At 44.6% G+C, this 22,931-nt stretch overlaps 1 protein-coding gene across 1 annotated transcript; it reads right to left on the reverse strand.

Annotated features, from left to right (window-relative positions):
* Nucleotides 1-1,009: 1,009 nt before the first annotated feature.
* On the reverse strand, nt 1,010-22,635 carry LOC146615573 (uncharacterized). The gene is made up of 24 exons (XM_085374478.1): nt 22,456-22,635; nt 20,932-21,090; nt 20,714-20,851; nt 20,551-20,628; nt 20,380-20,438; nt 18,447-18,612; nt 18,257-18,363; nt 17,687-18,058; nt 17,478-17,604; nt 15,268-15,405; nt 9,741-9,889; nt 9,468-9,617; nt 9,315-9,393; nt 8,767-8,844; nt 8,519-8,665; nt 8,328-8,437; nt 7,934-8,230; nt 7,726-7,853; nt 4,753-6,833; nt 2,718-2,870; nt 2,470-2,619; nt 1,902-1,952; nt 1,700-1,762; nt 1,010-1,621 (listed from the first exon to the last, which is right to left on the reverse strand). The coding sequence occupies exons 1-24, from the start codon at nt 22,633-22,635 to the stop codon at nt 1,394-1,396; spliced, it is 5,388 nt and encodes a 1,795-aa protein (XP_085230604.1). The 3' UTR covers nt 1,010-1,393.
* Nucleotides 22,636-22,931: the final 296 nt, after the last annotated feature.

Here is a 22,931-nt window from a genome sequence, read left to right on the forward strand (position 1 = left end):
TCTCCGCTCTTATGTTGACAAATGAATAACTATAAAAACAGCAAACTATCATAAATCTGGGATTTCAGTGTTTGTAAAAATGTAAACTTGTACAAGTTAATTCGCTGCTCTACGCACTGACAGTGATTTGATGAAACAGGAAATGAACTGGAGGGCGCGTCAGCTGATTCAGGTGCAGCTCTCAGATTTCAGGGTGTTGTCTAAACCAGCTTCCTTCCCCCCCGGGACGCTTCCTCGAGCTGGCCGCACATATTTACACACAAATACACACCACGAGTTGACCTTTGACTTCAACATGAGCCTGTGTAAGCTCAGACTGGAGGACTGTGGGAAGGCACTGCAATGTATTTCAGGGTTGGAGCAAACATTTAGTGGCACTTCCCCTCAGACTGGCCAATTGTGACACTTGTTCTGCATTAATCAGTGTCCAAGCATCACAGCTGCTGTGAACATTGCATCCATGATCCTTCAGTTTTGCAGAGTGACAATTATTTTATTAATATTAGTACTCAGTATAAATGGGTACACCTTACACCTGTGCAATTCATAAATACATCTTGGTAATCAGGGTGGCCACCTTAATAAGGTAGTGTTAAAAAAATTGTCTCTTTTGGATCTAGAAAAGACAACATGATGGCCCAGACTCACCTGAGCCACTGACTCAGGTGAGTCTGGGTTTATGCTCGAGGAAGAGCTGCGCATTAAAACAAACAAATATAAATAAGCGGCATTGTTGGACTGTAAACGTTTATCAGCTTTTTAAGCTTCGTGGCTGTAAAAAGTGCTGTTGTTATTACATGACTGTATACAGAAATAATGGTACTAAAATGAGACAAAAGTATTAAAGTGGCAGCATGTGAAACATGACCAGTATAACCACAGAACAAAAACAGAAGAATAAATATGCAGAAACACTGACAATAATTTGAAAAATAAGAATTTCTTTGCTTTGTGTGATGCAGAGAAAAGAAACCATGAGGTCACAGAAGAAGACCAAAGTAATGTCTACGATGCAGCAATAATCACCAGAACTGTTATTAAATCGTGTTAATTCTGTGTAATTCTAACAATGCAGAAAAGGTTGTTTTGGCTTTAATAGCAAGAAAAGCAGGTGTATGTGCATTATTTCCCTTTGTATTCTGATTGGCTGGTTTTAATTAGTTGCTTTGAATCCTCTGACAGGAAGAGCTCTATTTGGATGAGTACGAGGCAGAGCCTATACTTTCTATTGTAAATGAGACAGCAGGTCTCAGTGGGACTGCCTGTATAAATAAAGGTTAAATAAATAAACATGAGGTAAAGAGCTCACAGAGAAGAGACCTGAATGTTCAAGACGGCTCTACCTCTCAATTTAATGAGTGTAAAGTAATTAAGAACATTTGGTCCTGAATTTTCACAGCTGGCTGAAGGACATTCTGAGCTCCTCCTCCCTCATGCTACGATCCAATCGCTGTGTCTCAGACTCTAGGATGGATGGGATTGGATGTTGTGTGATAGTTGCTAGTGAATCACTGAGGTCAAGTCTCAGAGAGAGCACTGACTGGCTGTTTCGGGAGGACTGCTGAATGAACTCTGCCCTTTGTTGCTGACCGACAGCCAGTGCAAACTGGAGCTGCTTCACCTGGAGGAGAGGAGAGACATCATCAGCACCCACCTGACATCAGAACACCAGGAAGTCTTTTTGGTGCTTTGCACTCACCTGGTCCTGCAGCTCCCTCACTTTGCTCCTCAGTTGCTGCTCTTCTGTGGTGGTTAAAGACCCCTAAAACACACAATAGGTTTGCAACCACACGTGCCTCTATTGACATTTGTCACAAACACACACCTCATAGTCTGGACAAATGCACTTACACTAACACAACCTGTAATTATTACTGTAATAAGGGAACTGTGTGTCTCACCTGGATGCTCTCACTCAGCTGCTGTCTGAGCCTCGAGCGCTCTTCCTCCACCTGAAATACACAATAATGTGTACTCACGTCAGTGTGTCTGCTGTGTATCTGGATACCTTTCTTAGTGTTGTGTGCCTCAGTATGCCAAGGTGGTGTCTCTGCATATTGAAATCTGTCTCGTCCTAGGCTCACACTGGGTCTGTGACTCAGACTTCTTTTGCCCTTTGTTTACACCAGGAGCAAATATGGTGACCAGATTATATCCTATATCAGAACATAGTTTGACCAGATTCTCTGTGCTGCTCCTGGGTCCTAGTTCTTGCCACTTTACCTTGCTGTGTGCAACTCGACACTTCTTGTGTTAAAAATAGATCCAACACTATTTTACGTGACGTGGAGCAAAGACACGGCAACGTTTCTTTAAAGCTCCGCGGCACATCTGCTGGGATGTGGTTGCAATCAACTCAGGTCACTTAAGACAAACTGCATCCTGCTGTGTACCTGTGGCTTAATGTAGAAGTGTACACGACGTCTCTCTGGGTGCGTGCACGTGTACCTGTCTCATTGTTGTGTATACCTGTTGCAGCGTCTCTCTCAGTGTGTGTGTCGCTCTTTTCAGTTTGTCTTTCTGATTTTCCAGATGAAAGTTTTTCTTGTTCAGTCGTTTCTGATCCAGTTCCAGTTCAGCCACCAGACTCTGCAGGACCGTCAGTCTCTCCTTCAAACCCTGCAGACACATTTTCCCCACACAGCTCCACTTTACAACCCGTTTCCTGTCGATGCACTTTGAGTACAGCTGCACTGACAGCATGACCACAAACTGACCTCTGTATCAGACGTGGCCACTGGGCTCTGCTCCTCCTGCTGGGGTCTCCTTTTATAGCCCACCAAAGCTGCATCTGTTTGCTGTGATCCAGCTAATCCGATTCCATCCCGGTCCTCCTCCATCTCCTCTGTGCTCTGACTCGGAGTGTCCACCTGCACATCAGCAATAAAAACAGTTACATTACAATGTCAAATTAACAGAACAGCGTCATAGCGATTACATGCAACCCATATACAAGATGACGTTATTTATAATAATGCTTAAGCTCAACCCCAGATCTTTGTGAACTTATGTAGCACGTTTTCAGCTCAGAAGCATTTAACACCCTGTGATCAACTTCAATAAAATCCTTGATAACACAAGTTTGAATGATCAGTGTAGTGGGGCAGTGCTATTATTCACAGTTTGATCTGATAGCAGAGTTCAGGCATTGAACAAACACTATACGAGGACTTACACACGTTTTAGGCTTCAGTTAGAGAATTCACTCATTAACAGGTATAACCTGTTTCTTTGTTACTTCTTGTAAAGAGTCTTGAGATCATTCCAGGTTGCAAAAAACAATATCTGGATAATCTCTGGGTGGACAGCTGGAATCATGATGGGTGGGCATGTGGTTTTCACTGGCACTGTGTCACTGGTGTTTGTTGCTGTGACAGAAGACAGGGACACGGGAGAGTGCTATAAACTACAGATCGACGACCCAAAACTGTAAAACATGGGATCCCAGCCTGTGAACCGCTTCAGCACAAGCTGGAGGTCGCCAAGGCGACAGAACCACATCGTCCACAAAAGCAAAGACGAAATCCTGAGGCCACCGAGGGGGAGACCCTCCACCACCTGGCTATAGCTACATATTCTGTGCATAAATATTATGAACACAATCATGACAAAAGGGAGCCTGACAGAGTCAAACACCCACCAAAAATGAAACCGTCTTACTGCCGGCAATATGAACCAAGCCCTCGCTATGGTTGTACAGGGACAGAGTGGCCCGTAACAACAGGCCAGACATTTCATACTCCCAATAGGACACTGCCCAAGAAACTGCCCAAGTTCTCCAAGCCAAAACCCACACGTGTGCAAACTCTCCTGCACCTCAAATATCCTGAGAGGATAAAGAGTTGGTCAGGTGTTCTGAGACAACAGTGAAAACCACATTGTTCCTCCTGAATCTGAGGTCTGACTAATGGATAAACTTTCACGGGCTGAGAAATGTGCAAAATTACAGACAAAGTCCTGGCAGCCTACTGCCCAGACAGTCCTTTGGTTTTTAACTGCAGTCGTTCTACAGCAGAAAGTGAAAAACAAACAGTTAAAGTTCAAAATTTCTGCTCGTGCTTGTTTGTGGTGAGAAATCAAACAAGTTAAGAATTATCAAATGGCTTCAAGCACACAGACTCATCCAGACACCCAGTGTCACTGAAATGCAGCCAGATGTTTGCTCATTGCACGTTTTCACGCCTTCCTTCACTATTTCCCGACACGCTTGCTCTCCCGTCTTTCTACGTACCTGTCCTGTACACCTACACTTGGTGTCTTTTGGAAAGTCAAACCATTTGAGATTCCATAAGACTGGTAATGGTATGATCCCAGTTTGTCTGTGCATCTGATTGGCCACATGGTGAGCCTATCAAAATAAAGTCCCACCCCTGCCTGCATGGATTCTCAGCAGTGATGACGATCAGGCTCGCTGACGTGTCGTCTCTCAGGCTGGATGTGATTGTACATCCTGTGTTCAGTCATGCAGAATGCTTTAGTCACAATAACTCCAGCGTTCAGTTCAGCGTACAGACGACAAACGGTGAGTACACGAGGTTTACTTTAACGACAGCACGTTGTTCTTCTTACTGATATATGGTTCGTGTTACTGCTGGAGCTGACAGAATACTGGCCCGCGGGCCGTATGTTTGACACCCCTGCTACAGAGGGTTCAAGCAGTTTGACCTCAGGCTGGTTTCTTCAGTTCAAGCAGTATCACTGTCAGGATGACTGTGTTTCTACAGTGTTTGTGTGACTGACAGACTGAAGTACCTGCAGGGAGTTTCGCACCATCACCTCCACGCTCTGCTTCACTCCTCTCAACTCCTCCTGAGGAAAGTCATCTTTCGTCTCTGTCAGCTTGTTGTTTTCCATCTCCTGCACTTCCTCCTTGAGAGCTGTCACCTCTTCCTCCGTCCTCCGTAGCTTCTCCTTTATCTGCTCCTTCTCATTTTGTTCTTTTTGCAGCTCTTTTTTAATAACCAGTAACTCCATCTTAGTCGTCCTCAGCTCTTCCTGCGTCTCCTCTCCCCACACCTCTCTGAGATATTGTGCTTCTTCTCTCCATTTTAACAGCTCATCTTGTGCCTCCTCCTTCCTTCTTTTCTCCTTTTGTACCGCCTCCCTAAGCACCGACATCTCTAGATTGCTTCTCTCCATCTCCTTCTGCACTTCCCTCCTAAGAGTCCACGCCTCCTCCTCCTCGGTGTCCAACAGCCTTGCTTGCTGCTCTTTGGCTCTCATTGGTCCATCAGCTTCTTTTCCCATCTCTATCGATTTATCCTGCAGACGTTTCTTCTCTTCCCTCAGTATCATCAGCTCATCCATTTCTCCTTTCGTCGTCTCCTGAACTTCCTTTAGCGTGTTCTCCAGTCTCCTCTTCTCCTCCACCGTCTTCCTCAGCACCTCTCTTTGGTCCTTCATGTCACTTTCTACTTCAGACAGTTGTTCCTCCAGCCTCTTTGTCTCCTCCCCAGCTCTCCTAAGTGCTTCTCTCTCTTCCTCGGCCTCCCTAACTTTCTCCTCTAATCTCTTCTTCTCCTCCCCGACCTCCATCAGCTTACTTTGCAGTCTCCTCGTGTTTTCTTTCTCGGTTCTACTTAGTGCCTCCCATTCTCTTCTCTCCTCGTCCTTCTCCTCCAGTATAGCTCTTAACCGCTGCACCTCCTCCTCTTGCTCCACACAGATATGGTTAAGCTTTGTAGCCTCACTCTCGCTGTGTTCTGCCCTCTCCTGCCACTCCTTTATCTCCACCTGCAGCCTGTCACGGGCTTCCTCCATTTCTCTTACTCTTTTCCTTGCTCCCTCGCTCTTTGTCTGTCCCTCCTGTAGCTCCCTAACCTGGGAGGAGATCGTGTCATCTTTTTCCATACCTTTCCTACTTCCTCTCACCTCCTTTTGCTTTAGTCTGGCATTCACCTCTCGATGGTCCCTCTCTCCTTCCTCCTCCCCCTCCTTCAGATGTTCCCGATGTTCCTCCCCTACTTCTTCTCTCTCCCTCACCTGTAATTCCAGGCTCTGCTCCTTACATTTCGCCTCTGCCTTAAATTCATTAAACTTCTCATTGGCCACATTCAGCCTTTGCCTCATCAGCTCTGCCTCCGCCGCTTTCTCCTTTAGCTTCTCGAGCAGCTTTGCAACCACCTCCTCCTTCTCCTCGAGCAGTTTGTCTTTCTTTCTCCTTTCATCCTCTTGTGATGTTGAGATTTCTTTTTTCAGTCTGTTAATCTCCTCCTCTTGTTCTTCCACTCTCACCCTCCATCTGTCCCTCTCAGCTTCTGTCCTCAGCTGGTCCACCTTCTTCTCCCTTTCCTCCTCCCTTTTCAATCTCTCCATCCGCTCACAGAGGGCTTCCACTTCTCTGTCCCTCTGCTTCGTCTCCTCTCTTCTCCTCTCCTCCCAAAACTCCTTCTCCTCTCTCAGCCTTTCCTCTGTCCTCTTTACCTCCTCTTCCAGTTCCTCCTTCTCTCCCTCTAATCGCTGTACTCTTTCTATCATGAGGTTGATTCGAGTCTTCATCTCTATTACCTCCTTCCTCATTTTCTCCTCTTCTCTTTGCCTCTCCTCCACCTCCTCAGTTAATCCCTCAATGCAAATCCTCAGCACCTCAGCTCCTTCTCTTCTCCCCGAGTTCTCACTAAAGAAACTCCTTTCTTCCTGTTCGGTCTCCGTCTCATCCTTCCTCTCCATTTCCTCCCTCCTCCTCCTCCTCAGCTTCTCTATCTCCTCTGTCATCCTCTCCATGTCCTCTTGCAGTGCCTTCCTCTCCTCCTCACTCATCTCTCTCCTCTTCTTCTCATCTTCTGCCCTGGACATCATCTCCTCCAGCTCGCCTCTCAGACACTGGATCTCCCCTTTAAAAAGACAAAAAAAGTTTTAAATACAACTAAAGTACTTTACATGAAAATCACTGTTGTTCCTATTAATGTCAGCACAACTGATATGTTTCACTTGAGTGTGTTCACTGGGATGACTTCATTCACACTGCATTTAATCAGAGTGTGTGTGGACGTTAGAAAGTTTGAGACATGTTGTCCTCAGAGCTATCGAGTCAATCCTCACAACTCTGTCCGAGGAGGAGAGCAGCTGTGGTCTCGAGACAGGCTGCTGGGAACAGTGGGAGACTGGAGGGAGACAGGACTGTGATCAGCACACTCAAGCCTGCTGCTGTCTGAGGAGTCTAAACCTGTCATGTTGCTTGTCCCGTGGGAAAGCTGCTTAGAGGAGGCTCAGGAAAGAAAGAGGGGAAATAAGCAGACGTGGTAGCCAACTGTTGGAGGCAGGGGTTAAAGCCATGCTGCAAACCTGTGGAGGTGGGGTGTAGGGGCTCTGGGGCCCAGTCACTACAACGAGTCCTGTGAAGCAATAAAGCCATCGAACATCTGAGAAGCTGGTTGAAGAGAGGCAAGTCAGAGCTCGGTCACCCTGGGAGAGAGCCTCTCTAAGATGTCTTTTAATACTCAATCATGTTGCCAATTAAGCTAAAATCTCTGGTGCTGTTTATTTTTCAGCCTTTTGATGCCACCTTTGTTGAGATGTGTTACCGACTAATAGTGGTCTTAAAACAGGCCCATTTTCTCAGTTCAAACATGTTTAATGTTGTGAATAAAATGTTGGTTTATGAGATCTGCATTCTGTTTTTATATCTTCATCACTTTTTTGGAATTTGGTTTGAAGTGCCACATTTATATGTTTTCATTATTCTTAAAGGTTTGATATTATGACTTTAGGCGTACTGTCACTGACCATGTAAGGTGTCTTTGGCCTGCTTCAGAGTGTGGATGTGTGTGTTCAGCTGACATTTTTCCACCTCTGACTGTGAGAGACGCTTCTGCTGCTCACTGAGCTGCTGGTGGGCAGACAGCGACAGAGACCTGCAGGCAGAGAGAAACAGGATGTCAGTATGATGCGACCCGTACAAACAAACCCTGAGTTTATTTCGCGTGCTCAGCACCGGATCTCCTGCAGATCAACTTCGAGCTGCTCCTTGTGCTTCTGCAGACTATCCAGCTCCTCTTGTAGTCGCCTACTCTCTCTGAGCTGCTCCTGCTGTTGTATGCTCCCATTTTTCACCTCCTGCATTGCGTGCCCCAGCCGGTCCTGCACCTCCTTCAGCTCCTCACACATTGCGGCATGCTGAAAGGACCAGTCATCCACCTGCTGTTCACCCACAGAGGGAAAGCTCCCGTCTTCCTCTGGCTCTCGTCCTCTCAGCTGCTGAACAGCATCTTCCTCAGCCTCTCTCTGTACTCTAACAGACACAGCACAATTCACACTAATTATTCAGGATTGAAATCAAATTAACTTTACTGTTCTGGCCTGACGACTTGGGTGCAAACTGACCTCACCTGAGCTTGCTGAAATCCATGTTTAGGGTCTTGACTTCCCTCTCCAGGGAACTGACTTGTGACCTTTGAGCCTGCAGCTGTGATTGGCCCTCTGACAGCTCAGACTCCAGCTGGTAACAGACACATGAACTGACTTACATGATGTACACTAAAGCTGGAAGCCACAGAGAGGGGCATGTAGGGAGGAGTACCTGCAGCAGCTGTTTGTGCAGCTCTCTCTTGTCTGAGGCCAAAGAAGAGTTCAGGGTGGACAGCTTGTCTAGCGCATCCCGTCCCTCCTCCACCTCCCGTCTTAACGCGCTCTCTTGCAACGACAGACGCGACACGCACTCCCTGGACTGATGAGACAAAGATGGCAGCCAGAGCGTCATTCTATGCAAATGACCAAGCTACGAGTCTTCCTCTGAGGACAGACACGTTCTCGGTGTCATGTCTGTACCTTCTGTAAGGCATCTCTCATATCAGAAGCGTCTTCCTCGGCTCGCTGCTTGTCCAGCTGCTCCCTCTCTAGTGCTCCCTGCGAGAAAAGAGGACGACGACACCAGAAGATGTTCAGCTGTTTTAAATGATGCACTACTTATTTTAGTGACAACAGTTTCTGAAGAGGACCATTTCCTGCTGTGTGCTAAATGGAAGAAAAGCTAAATCGCCCACAATACGATAGTTTCACAATATATGATTGTGATTTTTAACATTTTGCAGTAAGCGTAGTATTTGAATCACATTTAATGTGATTTATCACCTTTTTCACACAGCCAGTCATCAGTCTGTAACTGAACGGGGTCCGACTGGCAGGTCTGTCATTCTATGCTGGATGGTTTTTGTTGATTTATGCCACGTTTGCTGGGCTAACGTTCTCTCAGAATGGTGACGCAGGAGTTTATTATGCTTTTCATTGACTGATATTTGGTCTCCACGTAAAATATCACATCACTGCTCCGTCTCAGTTCAGGTATAAAAACTGCTTGAGTGACTGAGCCTGTTTACCTTCAGACTATACATTTCTGCTTGGGTCAAAGTCTCCCGCTTTGTTAGCTGGACGTTCTCCAACACCTCAGTCTCAACTCTGAAACAAAACCAGTGCATTGATGATGAACCAGTAAAGCACAGTGCAGTGCAGTGGTGACCTATGCTGAGTACCGTCTGCGCATTTCTGTCTGCAGCTGTCTGTTCCTCTCTTCCTGTTCGTCTTTCTCCTTTCTCAGTCTGTGATGTTCTCTCCTCAGCTCTTCCTCCCTCCTCTGCAGCTCCTCGACCTGCAGACGCAGGAAGGACGCCGTCTCCTTCTCTCTGTCACACACATCGGTAAATACAGAGCTGTCAACTCTGTCAGTGTCGTTCACTAATTCATTTACAAGCATGAATTACACAAAAGTGTAGCAAAAAATCTGAATTGATTTTCTCTGTGTGAACCTGCTCAGTACGTCCATAATGTGGCCGAGCTCCTGCTGCTGTTGTTGTTTGTGTGTGTGTAGCTGCTGGTTGTCGTCCTCCAGCTGCTTCAGTCGCAGGTGCAGGGCTGATCTCTGCTCACCGAGCTGCTGCAGAGATCGCTGTGCCCCCTGACACACACACACACACACACACACACACACACACACACAGTAAGGCTTTTGACTAGCACACACATAACCATACTGATTCAGACTGCAGGCGTGCGTGTGCCGCTTTTTGACTGTATAATGAACATCAGGCTGAGTAACTTTAGACATCTAAAATACATTTGCAATATTTTAAATGTGATAATGATTTTTTATTTCATGTAATTTATTTAAATTGGTTAAAATTAAGGAGCTGTCCTACAACAAAATTACGCTTTAATACAACATTAAGGGAAAATTGAATTTATCAGAAATGTGTGAAAATGATCATTTTCAGTTACAATGTAGCCGTCCGTACTTGTTTGAAGCGCTGTCATGTCACTTTAGGATCAGCTGCACAGCGCTGTCCACACAGACTTGTTTTGTCTGGGAACCATGAACATCAGTGTAACACACTACAGCAGAGTCTGGGCCTAAACAGACAACTCCTTAAGATGATGGACTAATCCTGGCAGTTTGCACAGCCAACACTCAGTAACATGAAGTTTTGAACAGTATACACAATTTTAACTACTTCAGTACTTTGGTGTTAAAACCTGCACTTTGAAGTATTTCACATGACAAATACACACTTTCCAACAAACTGGTGTGAAACTGTTAGCAGAGCTGCTCTGTGCAGCGTTATGGCATAATAATTTTAAGGGAGAATAAAAAGTCGACACACATATCTCATTCCTGACGGAGGACTCTACCACTACACTTCTCCAGTCCATTCACAGAGTCGTTGCATGGTAAGACATGGATAGGAAGTGGGCGGAGCCTTTTACCGTCATTTTATTACGACGCAAAGTACAAACACCTGTGGACACAGTCCAACACCCCCACTTGTACACAGGTTGGGGAAAAACAATCCTCCGGAAAAAACATCTTACATTCCAAACACAAATACAGAGAATTTTTCTAACTTAGACTTTGAAACTGGTTTCGTCATCATATCTGCTACCATTGACTCAGTTGGACAGTAATCAATGAGCACTTTCCTTTCATGTACAGCGGTTATAAAAATATCATTTTATAAGGTCATTATAAAATGATATTTCACATCAATGTGTTTACATCTTTGTCTGTTCACTGGATTTTTTGACAAAGCGATTGTTCCCTGATTGTCCTCCAATATCATAGGTATTTCATACTCAAACTCATCAAGATCTTGAATCAAATAAGTCAAATACATACATTCCTGAACTGTTGCTGCTAATGCCATGTATTCGGCTTCACATGTTGATAGTGCTGTAGTTGTCTGCTTTTTGGTTTTCCATGATATCAAAGGACCATTTTCATTTAGGCTTACACAATAACCTGTCATACTGCGTCTATCAGAAACATCGGATGCCCAATCTGCATCACTGTATGCTTGTAGACCTAGGCTACGTTCACACTGCAGGCGAAAGCGCATCAAATCCGATTTTTTTGACCCTATGCGACCCATATCCGATCATGCTATGACAGTGTGAACGGCGCAAATCCGATATTTTCAAATCCGATCTGGGTCACTTTCGTATGTGGTACTGAATCCGATACATATCCGATGTTTTAGAAAGCGACTGCTGTTTGAACGGTCAAGTCGCATTAAATCCGCCTTTTACGTCACCGACACAAGACTGAAGCCAATTATCAGCGCCCGAGAAGACATCGCGAACGCTTCCTAGCCATCCAGTGTAGATGTCAGTGAAACTGTTGGGAAGACAACGTAAACATTTTATTTGTACTGTATAATCTGCAGATTCTGACAGAAATCTGCAGCTATCCTTTGAAGCACCGCTCCTCTCTTAAACAGCAATAAGGATCATTATTAGGTTATTTACATTATTATGTAAATAACAAAATAACTTAAAGCAAAAATTGGGAAACGTAAAGTCCGAAGTCTTTATATTAACGGCCATCAGTCAAACAATACTGTTTGTTCTTGGTCTAAACAGAGCGCGTTGTGTGTGACATCTTCTTTTGCGCATGCGGGCCGCTTTGAGCGTTCACACTAGAGCGCGTTTGCTGTCGCATTTTATTTGTAGTGTGAACGAGCAGACAAAAAAATCGGATTTGATCAAAAAATCGGAATTGAGCATTAAGACCTGCAGTGTGAACGTAGCCCTAGTTATCCTGAACCACTTTCTGCATCAAAACTCTCACACTCGATAAGTTAGCAGTCGGTGAAAAAGTCTCCTCATAATCAACTCCTTTTGTTTGACTAAAACCTTTAGCCACAAATCGAGCTTTATATCTGTCTGATCCGTCTGAGTTCTTTTTAACGGCATAAACCCATTTACCCCCCACTGCTTTCTTACCCTCTGGTAAAGTGGTTAAAGTAAATGTGTCATTCTCCTTAAGGGATTGGATTTCTTCATTCATCGCTTTTTCCCATTCTTTTGACTCACTTGACACAATAGCTTCGCTAAATGATGTGGGTATTTCACACAACAATCTGTAGCAATAATCAACACTGGTTTGCATCTGTTCATTTTCACACTCTTTCACATCCGTGATATAATCACTCAAATAATCAGGTCTCTTTCTGATTCTGGATGGATAACGTGTGGCTCCAGCATCTACTTTATCATCGGTTTTAACCTCGGACTCAGTTTGACTGCTTTCACTACCATCTGGAATATCCTCATCCTTCGTCTGTTTGGGTTCACCATCTTTTCTGGATTCATAAACCTCATCTTCATACATCTGATCACTCTGTGTTTGTTGATCCATTGTCGCGGGATTTAGTATTTTTATCAATCTGTGCTTTTCAACTTTCCCGGTTTTTGGGAAATAGATCAAATATGCTGGACTATTTTTGTCATATCCCAAGAAAACACCTTTGTCGCATCTTGGATCCAGCTTTCCCCTATTTTGTTTATAAGCATAGCACAATGATCCGAATTTTTTCATTCTAGAAAGATCAGGTCTTTTTCCAGTTAACATCTTATACACTGTCTGACGTGTGCGTTTGTTAAAACATCGGTTCCGAATCACTCCCGCGGTTTGTACTGCATATGGCCATAAAGACTTTGGCAATTCGCTCTCAACTAACATGCATCTCGCCATGTCAAAAAGTGTACGCCAGTTCCTCTCTGCTGTTCCGTTTTGATGAGGCGAATATGGCGCCGAAGTTTCCTGCCTAATGCCGTGTCTACTTAATAAATCTCTGAACTGTCTGCTTGTAAATTCAGTTCCATTATCAGAACGAATGCACTTGATTTTCCCATATGACGCCACCTCTGCAATAAATCTTTCAGTTGCTTGAGTTGTATCACTTTTGTGTTTCAGATTATATACAAATGTTGCACCTGAATAATCATCAACAAACGACAGAACATACTTAAACCCTTCTTTAGAGTTTGGCGTAATCGGACCAGCTAAATCCGTATGTACCAACTCTAATGCTGCCCTGGCCTTTTCATCTGGTTCTCGGTTCCTAGTTTGAGTAAACTTCCCTTGTATACAGGCTTCACATTGCATGTTTTTGTTGATTTTACCCTTAATTTCCATTCCATCAACGACATTTTGCAGATTTTGAACATCCTCATAATTACAGTGTCCTAGAATTTCATGCCACGTTTGCATATCAAAACATCCATTACATTTCTCTTCAAACTCTTGCACAGTGTTTATAAAGAACAGTCTCTCGTGTTCATATATAGGGAATTTTGTTCCATCAACATGTTTAAGAAAACTGTCCCCGTGTTTGAAAACCACAGTGGCTCCGTTACTAGTAGCTGCTTTTACTGACAAAATGTCCTGTGGAAACGATGGAATGTAGAGTGCTTGTTTCAATGTGACCTTGTGACTGCGTCCTTTACTGTCAATCATACTTATCTCAGCATCTCCTCGCCGCTTTGCAGCTCCTCTGCTCCGCCTTCCGTCAGCCAACTCTACACAATGAGCCTCGGGTCGAAATGTGTCATCAAAAGTCTTAAAACTCTCGATCTTCGTAAAGATATGTGACGTCGCTCCCGTATCCACCAGTAGCTGGTTATTCAGCATCTCTTGGCCGCCGTCCGGGACCCTCTGGGGTTCGGAGCCCGTCTTGAACGCGTAGTCCTTCTCCACAACCCCTCTCGCTTCATCCCGTCTTAGCTTCCTTCTACAGGTCGCATCTTTGTGTGTACTACTCCGGCAAAAACTGCACCATACTCTGGATCGGCACGTTCTTGCAGTGTGTCCCTTTAGTCCACATTTAAAACACACAATCTCATTATTCTTTGATCTTCGGTCATCTGCTCGCCATGAAGTAGAATCCTGGTCTAATTGCACTTTTGTCCTCATTACGTTGTCATCAGTTACAGCCGCACGCATTCTCTCGGTTTCTTCATAACTTCTGAGTTTTACTTTAAACTCTGAGAATGTGATTTTTGCTTCGCTCTGTGTAACGTGCACAATCAGGGGTTTAAACGTCTCTGGTAGACCTTTCATTATCATTGCGATCAGAAGTCCATCAGTTAATGACTCACCCGCATTTTTTAACGCTGTGATAATTGCTTCTGCTCGGATAATATAGTCCGTCACACTTTCATTCTTTTCATTTATGAGAGAAGTAAGTTCGGTGTACAGACTTATGATCCTTGGCTTGCCCACTCTTGCATAATGACCTCTCAAAATTTTTAGGGCTTTCCGTCCGTCATCAACTGCATCTCTCATAACTAACGATAAACTTTTGTCATCCAGAAATTGTATCAACTCTGCATATGCTTCTGCATTTTTGTCATCATCTTCACCATCGGCTTCTTCATCACCCTCAGCCTTTAAGATGACATCTTTCAAACCTTGTAGTCTGAGATGACCAAGGAACTTCGTTTCCCATATCTCATATTTCCTTTCATCTCCATCAAACTGCAAACGGGAATATCGACTGCCCGACTCTGCCGTGCGTCTGCTCATGATGCACAAAAACGCTTACTCACTCAATCGTGCCAAACTTTTAACACCTGCCGGTAACTTGCGGTTTCAGGAAACGCTGCCCTTCCTTTGGCAGTTACAGGATCTCTTTACTGCTGCTCTGGGCCCATAACCTGTTAGCAGAGCTGCTCTGTGCAGCGTTATGGCATAATAATTTTAAGGGAGAATAAAAAGTCGACACACATATCTCATTCCTGACGGAGGACTCTACCACTACACTTCTCCAGTCCATTCACAGAGTCGTTGCATGGTAAGACATGGATAGGAAGTGGGCGGAGCCTTTTACCGTCATTTTATTACGACGCAAAGTACAAACACCTGTGGACACACAATCCAACAGAAACTGTGAAAACCTGTAGACAATCAGGGATCAGGAGGCAGATATTGTGGCTACACTGACACAATCATAAAAACAGTAGTGACTTTGCATATAAGAACTATATTGTGTTGTTTACCTGTAATTCCTCATTTCTCCACTGTAGGGCGCTCTCAGTCTGAGACAGGACGGAAAGCAAGCAGGACAGATCCAGGCTAAGGACACCCTCTGAGGAGATGTTCAGCGACTGACTGCTGGCTGAGGTCAGGACTCTGGACTGAACACAAAGTAGAACACAAGCTAATTTCAAATGCTTCACTTACTGCTGCTGACAGAGGCTCTTAGGGCTTCATGTAGACCAGCCATCAACACGAACTACTGCAAGAATTCAATTATATTGCTATAGTGCCAAATCACAACAACAGCCGCCTCATAGACTGTATATTGGAAGGTAAAGACCCTACAATAACAGAGAGAAACAGCCAGAGATTAAAAATAACTCCGTTAAATGCAGAGTGGTGTATAAACACATGGTGAGAGAAGAATGCTCATTGCATCATGGGAAGTAGAGCCATGCATGGGGCTACTTTACCTCTGAGCATTACCCTCCTGTCCGTTTGTCACTCCCACAATATTTGTGTCCAATCCTGCCCACACTCGCAGACTCGTCATAGCTTCCACGTGACATCAGAGCTACTGGGACACGCCCACCTGGAGGGCAAAACGGTATTGCATCCTTTGCCCTCCAGGGATCCTTCAAACATCTTTTAGTTTAAAATAGCAAAAGTGACAGACAGCTGCTGAGCTGGTGGATGCACTAACTGACGCTCGTTTACAGCTGCCAGAGGGAACACAGAGTATGGCACCCGTATGTGAACACAGCTCTCCTAACCCCGCCTTACGGGCCAAATCGCACCGATCCCTGCTTCTCCACAGCAACCCTGTGGTGGCTCATTCAAACTGCAGGAATGATTTACTGACGTCGGAAAAATACTCTGTCAACTTCACTGTTATGACACAACTTTTCTAACCCTACACAGTAAATATCAAAGTCAACTAAACGTAAGACGAGTGCGAGTTCATTGAAGCTAGCTATGTAGCGCTAACCTGTGCTTCAACAGTGAACAACCTCTTGTTCTTCGTCTCCTACACAGTGGCATTGTTTACCCATCTAGGTCGAAAACACACAGCTGTCCACACTTTGAAAGCTTTAATCCTGGCATCAATATAAGGGGAGCGTTTCTCTACAAGATACAGGTAGATGTCCCTGAACTAGAGCTCTGGGAGAGACGTCATCACTTTCAGGGATTTAAATAAAGCTGGGTCACCTGATCCAGCCCCAACTTCAAGCTTTGTCAAAAAGGCCTAATCTTAAAAGTACAGATGGGGTCTGTCTCCTGAATCCAAGCTGCGAGTTTCTTCCGCAGAAGAGGGACCTGAAAGTTCAAGGCTCTGCCTCCCATTCTACTTTTGAACATCCCAGGAACCACAAGTAAGCCTGCAGTGTGGGAGCGAAGTGATACAGCACCCTGAGGACAACCTCATGGTGCTCTCCCAGTGTGGTGGCAAGATTTCCACGTGTAAGGTCTCTGGAAGTCTCTATGCCTATAAATGGTGAGTGTAAACTTTAGTTTGGTCAGACAAGACCAAAAATGAACTCTGTAGATGCCGTAATCCACCATGTTTGGATGTCAAGGGGCACCGCATATCAGCCCCAAAACCCCAAACCCACAGTGAAGTCTAGAGGTGGGAACATCCTGTTTGTGGGCTGTTTTTCAGCATACAGCACTGGCATGCTTCATAGAGACGAATATATAATAAATGGTAAATTGTTTTAGCAAAACAAACAGCTGAGGACGGTGAGTTGGTTTCAGAGATGATGTTACAGCTGGCCGGCCAATCAGCTGACCTGAATACAAATGAAAATCTCTGCACTTGAGTTCTTTTTACAACCTTCAGGATTTAAAAAGCTGCTTGTAGAACGCGTCAAAAATCCCACCTGAGCAATTTCTCCATACAAAAGGTGTCTTGAAGCTGTCGTCACCAACAAAGCATTAAATACATTTCAGTATTTAATATTTCCCCCTGTGTCATTTCTCATTATTACAGATTAATGTATGAACATCTATGGTTTGATGTCTTTGAATATTGGATGGGCTGTTACTGGTTGTTACTGGTTGTTACTGGCCAACACCCCTTTCAGAAATAGACTGACTGATAAAACTGGTGACGTGTTCAATAATAACTGTACTTATGTAACAACAGCAGTGATCCAGTTTCTATTTGACTTCGTTAAACAGGACAATAGAAACGCTGTCCTTGGACATCTCACCAACATAACACACTCACCAGTTTGATCACAGCATGGCTCACAGACTGCAGGCTTCTCTGTATTACTCTATGTCTCTCGGCCTCCTTCTCGCTCTCCTCCCTCAGACTGACCTCGGTCTGCAGTGAGCCAGTGAGCGCCTCAATCCTGGCAAAGAAAGGAGAATGATCGAGAGGAGAACAGAGGGAGGTGCAGGATGTGTTTGAACGTCTGGTAGAAGCTAATTTACCTCTGCTGCAGCTGTAAAACTTGAGTCTCCTGAACAGACTTCACCTCTGAAGTGCCTTGCTCGTCCTCGTCCCTCCTTTCCTCATCCTTCTCCTCTTTGAGTTCCAACTCTCCCAAAGAAAAGATTCGCATTGTGGATGAGAGGAGAGGAGGTGCAGAAGAGTTCGGAGGACAAAGGGCCAGATTGGAGGACGGAGGAGGAGAATAGAATGAAAAGGGAGGAAAGTGGGAAGCGAGAAGAGGGGGAGAAGCGGAGAAGGAGAGAGGATTAATGTAAAGTGTGCTGAGCCTCAGAGAGGAGGAGACAGAGTCACAGCTGGAGAGGAGAACGGATGAGAGGCGAGAAAACTCGGCCTTCAGCTGCCACAGGTCCCTGCAGACACAGACAGGTGGGTCAGCATGTTTACAAGCTCAGGTTGGTCATTTTGAAAACGGTCTGAACCCTGTCCTCTTCTAAAGTTCTCTCTTCTTTAGGGTCTTTGAATTCGTCCGAATGCTGATTGGTGGTGCTAATAACTGGACCAACTGTAGAGACGGTGCTCTGAGTGAAGCAGCCTCGCCTCAGACGTACCTGTCAGCAGCCGTTTTCATAGCGTGGCAGTCCCGTCTCAGAGCAGCCACAGATCTCCAGATAGACAGCAGCCAAGCCTGCTGCTCCCCCACAAGACACAGCCGACGCTACGCACACACACACACACAAATATAGAAACACAATAACTGCCATCTGAATGGTCACTTTTAAAATCAATTAAACTGCAGACCTCTCGCTCTTTCTGCAAATCAGCCTCTCGCTGCTCTGCCTCTTCCACAGCTGTCATCCAATCATTCGTCAGCTTCTGGAGGTCCTCCTTCAGGGCGTGGTTGGCCTGCTCTGATTGGACAAGTTGCTTGCAAAGGAGACTATTGGTGTCACCTAAACTGACTGACCTGAGGAGGGAGACAATTTATTAAATCAGCAGCTTCAAATAAAACCACAAACTCCTTTTTTAAACTGTCATGAAAAAACTGACAATATTTGTGTAGAACAATCACGATTATAAGTGAACTTCATTAAATGAAACAGCTATAGCAGTAATTCTGGCTCTGGGTTTGATAAAGCCTTTTTAAATACAATAAAATGATGTTATGACTTTTGGCCACTAGAAGAAAACCTGTAACAAAGATGAAGGACTGCAAGCTTCAGTGGATGGATGCACCTTTACTCAGACAAAGCTTTGGAGAACTTCAATACAAATGGTTCCTGTGTTTGCTTTTCAAATAAACAGACGCATGAAAGTGGAATTTCATTCATGTTTCAGGAGGAGAAGCTCCTCCAGTGACCGAGGAGCAGACTGACAGACACGAGACTCTCTTAGTGTCCTTATGCATGTAGCAAGAGCAATGTTTCCTTAGAGTGAGTAACAATACACGTTTATGTTTTAATTACCCTAAGAAATAAAATCATTGCATTAACTCTCAAACGCTGATTCAGCCTCCTATCAAGAGCTGAATTTACCACATGAACTTTTTTCATTCTAACCACACAGACGTGTATAAAAACTACACTGAACTATATAATAAATGTGAACTAACATCAGGCTGGTCCTGACAGCTTTGTTCCTCAGCTTCTCTGTACTTTGACATTGCTTGTTGTGTTCTGTAAAATTCAGTATTCAGACCAACATGAACACTGATGAACACATAAATGTACAATGCCTGAGGCTGGCATGGAGGAAGCAGCAAAATGATTTGACAGTAATTAGCACTGATAACTTTGCAGAGTTTCACTTTTGGTGCACAGCTGCATGAAAACGTTTGCACAATTTTGAAATGATGAGAACTTCTGAAACATCTTAAAAGCAAGAACAATAAATAGTTGTTGATGCTGCCCTGCTTTTATCCTCTGGGGTCAAAATGATCCCAGTTATTTAAACTATACAGTATAAATTGTTAATGCTGTGTTTCATGTTCTTCTCGTTTTGCAGTTTGGGGCCTGCAGACCTGAAAATAACAGGAAATACTTTGACTTAGCACAGAGTGGTGTATGCTGAACCTTAGTCAGAATGCTGTTTTTGAATAAGCACATAATCACACTCTGGGGTCAAAGTTCACCCCATCACACCATTTCTTTAGTCCATTTTACATGTAAGGCCAATGCGACCTCTTTTACATTAACTTACTTTTGAGCAAAAATGAATAAAATCATAAATGATTCTGATTATAGTTGACGATCAGAGTCAGATCAGCACAGATGGATATATGCCACAGGTTAGTGAGGATGCTGTTTTTAAACGGCAGCAAATGATGACACCTGTGGTATTTAAAATGATCCCGAAGACGAACGAGGGCGGGGCAAGTTCGGGCTTAGTCCTCTGTACTGTTCCCACCGTTTGCTGGTATGAAGCAGAGATTGTCACAGGTGATTATTTCTTCCCCTGGAGACCTGCTGTAAGGTGTAACTCGCATGTCTGACTTTTTCTGAGCCAGCACACACCTGCAGCTTAAAGAAGTCCAGACGCTTTTCTTTCCAGGCTCATTAGACAAACTACACAGTACTTTCTACATACTGACAATGCACAGCACACTGTGGGAATCATAGTTTCTAAGTTCTACATGCTTTGATTTCCAAACACAGGCGTGTCACCAGAACTTGAGGGTCTAAATTCATGTGGTCACAGCAGGTCTAACCCAGCACAGACAGACATCTCCACTTACCTCTGTTGTTCCTCCTCCAGTCTGAGAACGGCGCTTTCCAGAGAGTCATCTATGATTCTCTGTTAAAGCAAACACACAACAGCTGTATGCCGACACTCACTGTGGTAGTTTTACTGTATCGTAGCAGACAGTGTGTTAGTGGTACTGCAAATACTATTACTTGAGTCTGACCTCGGTGCTGAGCATCTGTGTATGATTATCCTGCAGCCGAAGCTCCAAATGCTGACATCGTTCTCTGTATTCCAACACCTACAATAAAACCACAATCAGTATATTTTCCATCTCCCACTGCATCTACTCCAATTATGAGTACAGCACTACTGTTTGGCCTCACCTTGTTCTGGAGCCTGTGGATCAGCAGGGCCTGCCTGGCCTCCCTCTCTCTCCCCTCCCTTACCTTCTTCTTCCATTCCCTCTGCTCACCCTCTAGTTGCAGAGAGAGAGCAAGTGAGGGAGACAACGACCGCCACAGCTGGTGGGAGGATGGAGAGAGAAAGATGTAAAGGCTTAACTTCGTCTAATGATCAGCAAAACTCCCCTGCCCCTTCTCACCCTGTCCTTCAGAGCTCTGTTCCTGGATTCCAGCTCATCTTTTTCAGCATGACTCTCTGCCAGCTCCTCCTGCAGCCGACACACCTCCTGATTAAGATGCAGCTTCTCTTCCTGCCAGCCTATCAACAACTCTTCTTCCATGTTTGGAAGTCCACCTGTCTGCAGTGCACCAGGAGACACACATGACTTTAGCAAATGAGTGAATTAATTACATTTTTTTTTGGGGGGGGGAACACACAAATAAACAATAAATTTTTTTTGGCAAAAAAAAGGTGCTTTCTTATTCGACCGTGTGTGTGTGTGTGTGTGTGTGTGTGTGCGCGCGCGCGCGCGCGCAATGGGGCAAAGGAGAAAAGGCAGCAAATCTTTTGTGCTGTATTTTGTATGGTCTTCACAGATCTCCATCACCCACTCCTCCTCATGTCTCTGACATAGCTGGAGGGACACAATCAGTTCATTCTGTGCAGAACTAAACTTACATGTCTCACACAGATTTTATGCAAGTGCACGCAGAGACTGAAGCAGGAAATATGAAAACCGCTGTTGTAAGACCCACCTGCGATTTCAGGTGTTGACGAGCCAGCTGATCCAAACTAGCTATGCTGAACTTACTTCATGGTACAGCCCTCAAAGCTGAGATGCCTCCAAAACTACATACTAATGTCACACGACTGTTTGGCGTTTGTGTCCAACCTTGAACTGAAATGAAACACAATCAAGGTAAATTATAAACACACAGCGCTGACTTGGCTGATGCAAATAGGGCATTTAAAAGTTACACACAACCATAACAACTTTAGATTAGGGATGTGCACAACCAGTCAACTAATCGTTGCTATTGTCACTAGAAGTTAACTGGTAGTCAGTGCTGGTGCGGTAACAACCCTAACTCTGAATTTGGACCATTCGCTGAACTTGTGCCTTCACATATTCAGGTTTCCGTGCACATGTTGCAAACACCGGCACTGCCGTCTGGCTGCGTGCAGTCTGTTCGGTCTGGGTCGAGAGCTTTCGGCCACATCGTCCTGCAAACCTTGGCTGCACTTCCTAACTGCTGCTGACAGGGTGAGGAAACGGTTTTCTTCTGACTGCCTCTGTTTTATTGAAATGCTTGGCCGTCAATTATTGTTACAATAAAGAAATAACTGAGAAAACACAAATTTCTTTACATTTGTGCTGAATGTAAATAACCTGCCTGGGGTACCAGGATTAGCAACATCCACGTAGCTTTTGGGAAGCATTAACGCTCACATCCATATTTGGCGTAGCAGCTGACCGGATGGAGACGTATGTGTACATTACGTTATTGACACTGGGTGTCAAGATCAACGTACGTCGCTTAACGGTCACCGTGTTTTAAAGGTTATGAAGGACTTTTGAGGCGTTTAATCGTTTTAAGCAGGTTTTATACTTATGCAGCGTTATTTCCAGAGCAAAATAAAGCGGAGGACGTTTTATAACAGAGGTTGGTCTCTCTGCAGGTCTGGCGTGATTTCCTCCTCATCATATGAGCTAGCTACTAACTACCTGACTGTTGAGCAGGATGTTCGTTAACGTGGAAGCGCAGTTTTCCCCTCTGCAGGTAGCTGCTCGGATATAATCCCAGAGTCTGACTAATATGGCTCCAACAATCCGTTTCGTCCTCTGACTACGGGGAGCACACTTCTTCTGCCAGCATGCTAACACCAGGAAACATACATTCATTCGTTCGTACCTTAAACTGTTGCCTCGTTCAGAAAATGTCAGAAATAAAACATTAAGAGTGTAAACACAAACTGGTGTTGTCAGCGTATTCAAACCAAGAACCTCACCTCTCACCCGGACATAGACAGTCATGTGATCCCACCGAAACGGAAACTTCCGCTTTGAGCGACACCTGCTGGCAGGAAATATTTACTAGTGATGATACCACTGATTTCCTTTCCGATCCGATACCAAGTAGTATTCAGGATGGTGTCGACGATACTGATCCGATACCGATACTTTATACAAAAACTTAT

Source organism: Diplotaxodon limnothrissa, linkage group LG16 (assembly GCF_057381915.1).
Source record: "Diplotaxodon limnothrissa isolate DT_005_m linkage group LG16, D_limnothrissa_male_GT1.1, whole genome shotgun sequence".
NCBI classification, from domain to species: Eukaryota; Metazoa; Chordata; class Actinopteri; order Cichliformes; family Cichlidae; genus Diplotaxodon; species Diplotaxodon limnothrissa.